General features: G+C 38.4%; 1 protein-coding gene across 1 annotated transcript; it reads right to left on the reverse strand.

Moving 5' to 3' along the window:
* Positions 1 to 2,045: 2,045 nt before the first annotated feature.
* On the reverse strand, positions 2,046 to 4,030 carry LOC137719990 (reticulon-like protein B6). Its single transcript, XM_068458977.1, has 5 exons — positions 3,699 to 4,030; positions 3,148 to 3,328; positions 2,884 to 3,025; positions 2,575 to 2,644; positions 2,046 to 2,488 (listed from the first exon to the last, which is right to left on the reverse strand). The coding sequence occupies exons 1-5, from the start codon at positions 3,922 to 3,924 to the stop codon at positions 2,325 to 2,327; spliced, it is 783 nt and encodes a 260-aa protein (XP_068315078.1). The 5' UTR covers positions 3,925 to 4,030; the 3' UTR covers positions 2,046 to 2,324.
* Between the last annotated feature and the right edge of the window lie 6,343 nt (positions 4,031 to 10,373).

Raw genomic sequence — 10,373 nt, forward strand, 5'->3', positions numbered from 1 at the left:
GGAACTTATTTTTGTGGCATATTTATCTTCCTCCCTACTTGGATGTCATGCATGGGCACGTCTTCTGGAATAATCATGTGTGGGGCTTAGCTTGACATCGAATCATACCACACCTTTCATAACTTGCCATGTGTTAAGCAGTGTTGTGTTAGTATAATTCTTATTTTCAATTTATTTTTTAACAAACGATATTATTTACACTAAAGGAAAAGAATAGGATTAACCTCATAATGAGTTATCAATAACGTGATTTAAATTTACTTTTCGCGAAATCAATTAATAAAAAATTATATGGAAAAGTAAATTTTTAAAAGGCCCGACTTTGAGTGACACCAGCACAATCACAAGGTTCTCTCCTCACGGCCTTGCATGGTTGCTGAGAAATTGTGTAAAATTTGTTTAATTACTGGTTCAAAGGTTCATTAAATTAAAGAAAAATTAATGAAAATGGTTTGAAAATTTTGAGTTATAACGATAAGGACAAAATAAAGGGTAAAGTGAATTGTATCAAGATTGACATTTTAGTATAAAAATGTGGTTTTTCGTTAAAATGAACAGTATCGGGAGCTTTTCGTTAAAGTGTCCTTAAATTAAATCATCTTAAATGAATTAGGCTTTTGACTAACCTCATTTTTTTATTATAAATTATCGAATAATTATCATGCACACACATTTTTTGGTGAAGAACCCAACTATCAATCCTCTATGTGTGAGTTTTTTCATCGTTGCTTTTTCTTCCCAGCCGCCGGCCCAAGCTCTGGTAAGGTTTGGTGGCTGTCCTTTGCTTTTTTTCGTTGTTCCTTTTGCTTCAATTTTTCACTGCCTACTTTTCCTTTCCGCCTTGCTCTTCCACCTTTTTTCCGCCTTCGATCTCCTCTCACCTCCATTCTCCTTCCACTTCCATGGCTCTCATCTATCCCTCTCACTCTGTTTTTGCATATTCTTCCAGTCTCACTCCGGGTTGGCTCCATCCTTTCTCGCTGCTTCTTTTTTTTCAGATTTGCAATCTCATTTCTTTACAGCACTTGGTTGTGGTTTCTTTGGAAGGTGCGTAGAGTTTTTAATTGGGTGGGTTCTCCACTGGCTTCTTTCATATTCTGGTTGCGATCGGCACCGGGTTTGTTGTAGGTTGTTGGAGCCACCTTCTTCTTCATTTCTGGGAGATGGATGCTTGACGGCGGTACGGGGTGTTGGTTTGCGCAGGTGATGATGCTCTGTGAAGGTAGTGACGGTGTCTATAGAAGGCTAGGGTGCTTTGTTTGTGCTGTGTTAGTTTTTGGGCTCCAACTTGTGTGTTGGGCCCTGTGATGGGTTAGCAACAAAAAACTTCAAAGGCATTCTAAAATAATACATCAAATAAGCTAGGAGCATTTTTGTTATTTTAACAGTATTTCTTTAATAATTTACTTTTTGGTGTTTTTATTTTTTATATTTAGTACCTCATAATAAGTTAGTAATAATATGATTCAATCAATTGTTTATTAAATATTATTTTTTCTATTCTTAATATAAATTCCACAGAGATCGATTTTAATATGTGAATTCAACTACTTTAATTAGTTTATGAGGGATTTCTTCTAGCATGATCTAAAATTATTCATTTATTTCAAATATTTGAATTTCCTTTTATCAATGTACGCATATAAATATATTTAAAACATATAAGTCGCGAGTAGCATGCCGTGATTTATTACCTGTCAATAAGCAATCCCGTTGTTTCATGGCAAATAGTTCTAAATCCTTGCCACTCAATCTAACACTAGCTGTAAATGTGGTTTTGACAAAGTCCTTAAAGCCCACCCAATCAATTAAATCTTACCAATCAAATTCGAAGGTGGATGCATTGGTCACTAAAAAATGTTCAATTCTATCAAACACCAAGTCAAAAGAAAAATGTCGGAATAAGGCTTTGAAGAAAAACACCATCGTTTCGTTTTGTTTATAACGAACAAGAAATATTCAACTTGAACCACAAGCAAAATCAACACAAAAATTAGTCGTTCATCGTAACTTTAGGACCAAAGTATCATGCTCACAACCAAAAAGAGAACCAAGCATGAACTAATATATATACCATAACAGTTCAAACATTAATCGACGACGTAAAGCAGCATTGAATAACATAAGGTCATCAGAATTGAAATATGGGTAAGGTTTTAATGGCTTCCCACGATTATGTATAAGCACAAGAACGGAACCTAATTCTCGAAGCTAGACCACACAAGTATAGTCATTCAAATTACAAACCCAAAACACTTGAACGGAAAGGGAAGCTCAACTACGAATCCTAGAGCTTTAGAACACGACATAACACCCCAAGCTTTCTAAGACCTCTTGCTTTTTAGACCATGCGGAATCTTACTCAAAACCTTGGCATCAAACACGGCATACTGCTTTTTGAACTCGATAGTCGCCTTCTCTGCAAGCGGGTCGATCTTGTCTTCGTACTTCTCATAAATGACGGGCACGGTGTGCAGCAAAACAAAGCCTGTAAAACAAGGCCAGACATTAATAAGGGAAATAAAAATATATCATGGGCATCAAAAGCACACACAAGTTCTCCGTAGTCCTTACATATGTAAAACAATGTCAGGAAGTTGCACCATTTGCCCACAACAGATAGAACCCACAAGCCAGCAACAACCTGAAACCGACAGTACATCATTAAACTAACAGAGAAACAAAACCATACAACAAAATCAACGAAACCTCGCTAACTTAAGGGATGAAATTTAGCATGGCACAAATTCTAAATGCTGTTAACCCATGACACGTAATGTATGCAAATTAAGCTACTGAGTTTCGACGAATAAAAGCTGATTCAAGTCACATTATACTGATTGGCAGACGTGTTAAAGAGTTATAAAGATCAAATATTCTTACAGCGAGGAATTTTTTCAAGTCTCTCCCAGATGCAATATCATGAAGCAGTGCAAATGCACAGTTGATTTGAACTCTCAGCTCAGATGCAACCTGCAGGAATGGTTCTTCAGGAAGGTGAACTTTCGGGATATGAGGGGGAGTCCTACACAAGCAAAGTTATTAACCCATTAGGCAGTGATCCAAACAAAACCATATATTACATTGAGATCCTACACAAGCTTCCGGACAATGAAACAATGAAATCGAAAAGGCCGAACGTCTTACTTGTGGATAAACGCATGGGCATTGGACCAGAGGAACAAGATTACCAGGGCACCAATCAGAATGTGGCCAACAAGTGTAAGCAGGTGGTACTCAAGCAACTCGAAGAGGACCCAGATGGCGGTGGTTCCGCCGAGAACTCCAGCCGAAACCTTCTTGTTTCTCCACAAGAACACATCAGCAGCTGCAACAGTTCACCGACGTCAAAATCCAAAATCCAAAGTCTAATGCAATATTGAAAAAGGAATCGAAGATTCCAAAACTTAATGAGCTAATTAGTGGATCAACTTCACCGATCGGAACTACTCAACTCATCGGATAAAGCACAGCAATAGATACTCAAAAAGAAAAACTCCGATCGGCTCAGAAATTTTCTAAGCATCCAAACACAGCTTAAAAGCAATCTAAAATCCCAGATCACCATACAACCGACACAAATCCAGTAATCTCCACTTCCTAAAACCCTAAATCACTACTCGCAAATAATATATATGTATTCATTTCAAATAGTAGTGAAAGTAAAAACTTCAGAGAAAGATAATAGATGTCCGTACGCTTTCCACCGCCGAACACATGGTGAACCGGCCTCTCACGGCCGAAAATCCGGAAAACCTTGGCCTTCACCGACTCGGTCTTCTTCTCCGATTTCTCGTTATCCGAGTCGGAAGACGAGGAAGACGACGAATCGTGATCACCGACGTGGATCTTGTCGCCCATCTTCTCCAACAGCGATGGCTTATCCTCCACCGGCGATCCAGCGTGCTCCTTCTCATCGGCCATGATCTCCTAAATCCGATCCGGAACCCGAAAAGTTGAAAAAGTATATAAAAATCGCACCGAGACGCTTAGACGAGTAACGGAAATGATAGCACGGACAATTAGTAGGGTTTTGGGGCAGGGATAAGAGCGGGGATATAAAAGGGTGCGGGAAACGAGGTCACATCTGGGCCGTTAATTTTGATGATTAGCGCGAGGCTGGAGGTTCGGGTCCGGAACCGGTTGCTTCGGGGGAAATTTGAAACAAAGTGACCGACCTGGTTTGAAAGGTTGCGAACCACGTGGCGGGGAGCAGTGAGGACATGACTGGCTTGGACGGTCGGGTGACTTTTTTCCCCTTGGGTAGGTTCTTTGTGGGGTCCACTCCCATCGTATATGGCTTCACGTTGTGATGGAGGGGTGGAGGTGGATCCAGATTGGGGGTAGTATTGTCCAACGACTTTTATTTTATTTTTTGTTATGGGGAGGCATTGGGGGTCAAATTTAGAATTTTAAAAATTAAAATTGTGGTAACTTAATAGACAAGAAATGGAAAAAAAAGGGAAAAATCAATTGATAATTTTTTTTTTTTTGACAAAGGATAGAAATGTATTAATAACAAATACGAATGGAAACATTTGCATCTTCTGCTAGAACATTAAACAAAAATTCAGGTCCTAATTTATCTCAACCAAAGCTTCCGACATGCTTAAGAACGTACGCCGTCACCAACTGAGCTACACGATTGCATTGTTGAGGGGTAAAAATAAACTTCACCGATTGGAATGACTACATCATATTCCAAATATCAACTACATAGACCTCCATCAACACATCAGCTTGAATCTCCTTATTTAACATTTGAACCAAACCTTTCGAATTAGACTCCACCTCCAGTGCCTCCCGGACGCATGAAATCCCCTTAAAGCACACATCTCTAGACCCTGTCTTATGGCTGCCGCCTCAGCCATATTTGACAACAAGAAATACTCCCCACCATTTCCTCCCACCATCTTTGGAATTCCTGCAAAGTCACGCAAGACCCAACCCACTCCACTTCGATCGTCACATCCACTTGGACTAATAGGGATAGCCCTAATAATTTCAGTATCCTCCGACTCAAACAATTCCGTCACAAGTTGAGTCTTCCGTTCCATAGTCATAGGATCAATAAGGAACTGCACAAGCGGATCAACATCCCTTTGTTGCATCCGGGGTTTAAATGTATGGGGTTTTGGGAGCCACGGGTCATTCGCCGCATGTATACTTGATCCATTACCAACTCTCCACCTAAGACCACATAGTAATACTTGACGGCCAAGTAAAATTCCTTTCCAACCCCACGAGGATTTATTCCTCCTATTGGCCTTCAAAAAAGAAGTTGCAGGAAAGTGTCTGTAATACCCGCCAACTGATCTTTGCTAGCATACCCAAATTAAAACAAATCAAGTCCCGGAAACCCAAACCTCCACACTTTCTACTCATTGTCATCTTATCCCACGCCACCCAATGACACCCTTTCGTTCTCGATTGCCCCCTCCACCAAAATTGAGAGATAACCCCTTCCATTTCTTTACACGTTCCAACCGGTAACTTAAAGCACGCCATAGCATGATTTGGCATAGCCATTGCTACCGCTTTGATCAAACTTCCTTACCCGCTGGAGAAAGGAATTGTTCTGCCCAACCGTCAATACGACACTCAATACCATGTCTAACAGATTCGAAGGCCGCCTTCTTTGAGTGCCCAAAGTCAACCTGAATCCCCTAATATTTACCAAATCCGTCTCTTGCTTGAATATTCATCACCGTAACGATGCGTTTTTTTTGTTTTTTTAGGGCATCCCTTCCCAAAAAATATAGAACTTTTATCCGAGTTAATAATATGACCCGAGGAGTCTCCATAATCCTGTAAAATGCGCATCACCTGATTGGCCTCATACTCATTGGCTTGACAAAAAACGACGGAAACATCCACAAAGAATAAGTGTGAAATTGGCTCCGCTTCCACCGATACCCGCATCCCATGTATCAAACCATCCAACTCATGAAAGAAAGTGAGTCGGTTTAGGTGATAAGAGCTTGTTAAGGTAAGCTTTAATTTACCTAAAAATAGGCCTAGAATTTTGAGGCTACGAAAGAAAGTGAATTGTGACTGCGAATATGGTAGAGAGTCTACAAAGACGAATTAGGTAAATAGGTTTAAAACCATTTAATTTTTTGCAATTTTTTAAGACAATTATTTACCCTTGAATTGGATCTAAGAGTTTCAAGTGGTGGAGCATTGTAAATCTTTCTCAAATTTTGAACATATTCAAGAGTTTTTGCCTATTTTTGGGAGTCTCGGAAAATCAGCTACTCATTACTTAAAGAGATTTAAGCTTATTCATGAGGTTATTGCTCAAGAGGGCTCAAGAATTAAACTCTTACTTAACTTAATTATAACTCCGTAAAAAAACATTAATCCTAACTTGGGTTAATCCCAAAAGACTTAGGTTTCCCATATAAAGCTTTCAACTTTCAAAAGTTTTTATTTTATTTAAACAAAATTCATAAGCAATCCAACACAACTCATATCCTAAATAATGTGACAACATTTTATTTATTACATCTAACTTAATCGTGAACTTTATTATTTTACAACTAATATACAACTAGTTGTATAAGTTACTAAAATCTTTTAAAGTTAATAAAATTATAGTGTGGCTAAGAAGTTATGAATTTAACCACTGCAAGTGGCCTAATGGTTCTTGCCTAGTTGGGTGTGTTCCCCAACCTAACTTCGAACCCCGAAGCTGTCAAAGTGGCCAGGCACTGTGCTGCAATGCACGGTTGGAGCATTTCACATGCGCCGGAGGGAATAGTCCTTGGGCCTAGGAAGCCTTTGGGATACCCTTCACTAAGTCGAAAAAAAAAAAGAAAAAAAAAGAAAGAAAGAAGAAGTTATGAATTTATTTATTTCTCACATGAAGATTTTGAATATTACATCTCTAACGTTCTCTTATTCATTTTTATTTACATAAAATACATATTTTACGATTAAAAGCTGTCATTTACACTTCAAAATTTTTCACCACCACTCTAAAGTCTAAAGTGACTGTTATTCAACCTTTGTAAATTGTACTTATCATCACTCCAATTAGATAAATTTGTATTATTCTAAACTTTATAAGAGGGTCATGCAAAACTTTAAAGTTTTGAACTTTGTTGTTGTTTAGAATCTTTTTTTACATATTTGCTGGTTGGCCTGGGCCCTGGCATCTTTCGAATCTTTTATGGTGGACCAGTGGAAGGAGAATATGCAGACGCTGGCTACTTTATTTCGACTCACAGTCACAACAAACGGACACTGATAAATCCAGCTAATCATTTGCAAATGAAAAAGAAATGCAGCTAAGTCATAGGCTGATAGCCAATTATAACAAAGGGCCTCAGGCCCATCAATCACAAAGGTTCCTTCTGCCCCATTTCTCAAAGGCCCTTCCATATTGCTTTGGATTCGTATTTTTGAACATGAGATGCAGCGAGTTAAAGAAGAAGATTTTATTTAGTAGAGCAGTTCACCAGTTGTGTTCGTTGCCATCATTATTAAGTTCATCGAACAAGGGACAATGATAAAAACATGAGATCATTTTGATTTGGACAATCGACCGCGTGCTGGTTTCACTTGTTGTGAAAACTACCCTAATCAAACGACTCTATTGAAAATTCTGTTGGGTCAGCTACTTTTACAGGTTCCTGGAAGGTTTAATGCTAGAAAACCTACCTCAGTTTTAATGTCTTTTTTCTTTAACATGACATGAGTGGGCCCTTATTTGCACCAAGTAAAAATGGACACTCAAAAATTAACTAATGCCTCCAACAATGCAAAGTGTCTTGTGGCTGCCTAAACTCATGCCTTCTGTTGAGAAGCAGAGCTACCTGTTTTATACCATTCAAGCGTACATGACGTGAGTTAGGTCAATTGACCAACACAATCTTCACCCTTTTGCACCCACATCGAGTCCCCATTCAATAACTTAGAGTAGTTTGTTTAGTAATATCGTATTGTCAAAAGAAACAAAAATGGATTTTGCAGAAAATTTTCCTTCTATCACAGCAACCTCATCTAACTGTAATGACAATTATAACATCATATTCCAAAAACTTAAGCTCATATAAAATCAATAGTGATTATCAGACACATAAGATCGATCTGTAATTTACCGGAACAGCCTGCCGGGCTTCTCTAATACAGCGGAGAAGAAAACTTCCCCATCATCATCTTTATCAAGCTTTGGAACAACTACCCATTTGTGCTTCTTATACCTCAGCATCTTCAGGGATTCCAAATAATCACTCAAATCCTCCTTCAAACAAAAGAAGCTGTCGATCCACAAGAACCCCCCGGGACTCAGAACTCTATCCCAATCGTACAGAACAAAGTCTAGCAGCATAAAATCTATCCACCCGTCTAGAAACCTCGTGGTGTATCGAAGAATGGAAGTCGTTGATTTATAGTCAGGTAAAGCGGGACAAGTCCACGAAGCGCTATCATTTCGTTGAAAGGTGCCCCGCGATTGATAATTGCTGAGACTATAGTCACATTGAATTCCCTCATCCTTGCTGCAAAAGTCCCGGTTCCAACGCTGAAAGTCGAGTCCAATACTGATCTCTCCCGGCTTGGTTCCGAATCTCTGAACTTCTTAAGTTCTGTTTGGATTTTCTGATTACAGTTTCGAGAGTTTTCGTGACATGGTGTCGATCCTGCTTTGGTTCTGATCAGTGTTTACATAACTGCAGAGGCCATAGGTGACGTGAAACGATCCGAGAGAGTAGAATTTGGATAAAGTAGCAATAGAAATGAGAAGAGCAAAAGCACTTAACACAAAGATTGAGCTGCGAACTCCTCCTCTCCATGTTCCTAAGGTCTTTGAAAAGATTTGGTGTATTCGTATCTTTCGGCTATAGAAAAAAGCAGCAGTTTTGAGAAGTGCTTTTCAACAGTTCACATTTGAAAACTTTTTCAAGAAAACAGAATATTTCTTAAACTGTGTTCAACTGGGTTTTGGGATAAAAAAATTAAGTCTTTAAAAATGTGCTTTGAGATCAGAGAATGTAAAGCTCACATCTGTTTTATTTGATCAAAAAGGTTTTTTGGTGGTCTTCGTGGATAGACATTTTCTTTCAACTATTCATCCACTTACATAACTAACTTTGATGTACCGATCGTATTTTAGATACACTGAAAAATTTCTTATGTTTATGAGCACTTTGAATGCAAAACTAACTTTGAATGCAAAAGTCATTGAAAATGATGATCTTCGTTTAAAAAAATATGGGGATCATTACTTTCCATCCTTTCGATCCCAATATTTTAAAGGCTCATGTTCCTATTTTTTCCCGCACTGCGTTATTCCTCCCTTTTTCTTTCTTTAGATTGAATAAAGAAAAAGAGAACAAAAGAACACGAAGAAAGAAAGGAGCGCAGAAGGAAATATCGGAATGCGAAAATCGCTACCCTACCAGTACCACTCTTTCCTATATACAAAATGGGAGGCAAATTCCAGTCAAAGCAACTAGGGCTTGTTTAATCATTTTGCTTGAGGTTTAAGATAAAATGTGAGGTGAATTAGTCAAGGTATGAATGGAAATACAGTTCCATTCCGCATAAAAACTGGTCAGTATTGTGGTGTAGTGTGATCAAGACAAGAGACAACTAGAGGATCAGCCGCCGCGACACTTGACAAAAACACGTGCTGTACTGTTACTGCACAATATGCTGACATACATACATTTGACTTTGTTAGACAATGTTCCTTAACTGTTTATGAGCGTCTAATCTAGTCACAGATGCTACTGTAGTAGTATTTCCGTTGCATAAAAATTATTTTGTTTCAACTAAAGTCTTGTATTCAATTTCTTCTCCGTCATATAATAAAAGAAGGCCCCCATCGAGAAGAATAGAATTATAGAGTCCGTAGAAATTAAATATATTAATCCTACGAGAAGTAGAATTAAAGCACAAGCAAAGGCAACTAGAAAAAGAGTAGTTAGCATGTTTAGGGTTAGATTAGGTGTCAAAGCAGCCAACTTTGTCTTATGCTACTTCGAAAGTACATGATTGTTGGAGTCATGACCACCACATGACCTTTGACTCTCCATCAAATCCCTACAATCCACGAATTAACACTACGTCTTCAAACAAGGAAAAAAGAAAATTACAAATTCAGACAGGGTTGCCAAAGTTGCAGATTCACTATTCTATCAAAATTTAGCATTGGCCAAACAAGAACTCCCCTATTTTTTGTATTACCAAGCAAGAAACACAAACACAAGCCCTTCGCCGAATGGCGAATGCTTTGCTCATGACAAGTTGGTTTAGTGGAACTCAGTCTTTACTTTGTTAAACGGTTGTAAATTCAAATATTATGAACAAGACTTGTCTGTTGGAAAAACTGAATGCTTTTAAGTGAAGTAGAATAATTCAGAAAC

Source organism: Pyrus communis, chromosome 16 (assembly GCF_963583255.1).
Source record: "Pyrus communis chromosome 16, drPyrComm1.1, whole genome shotgun sequence".
In the NCBI taxonomy this organism is placed as follows: Eukaryota; Viridiplantae; Streptophyta; class Magnoliopsida; order Rosales; family Rosaceae; genus Pyrus; species Pyrus communis.

What these genes read in the sequence shown, in the direction of transcription:
- LOC137719990 (XM_068458977.1), bottom strand. Translation starts at nt 3,924, where the DNA reads ATGGCCGATGAGAAGGAGCACGCTGGATCGCCGGTGGAGGATAAGCCA. An exon ending in GCCCATGCGTTTATCCACAA is followed by an intron (nt 3,026 to 3,147) that starts GTAAGACGTTCG and finishes TTGCTTGTGTAG; the next exon opens with GACTCCCCCTCATATCCCGA. An exon ending in ACTTGAAAAAATTCCTCGCT is followed by an intron (nt 2,645 to 2,883) that starts GTAAGAATATTT and finishes TGTCGGTTTCAG; the next exon opens with GTTGTTGCTGGCTTGTGGGT.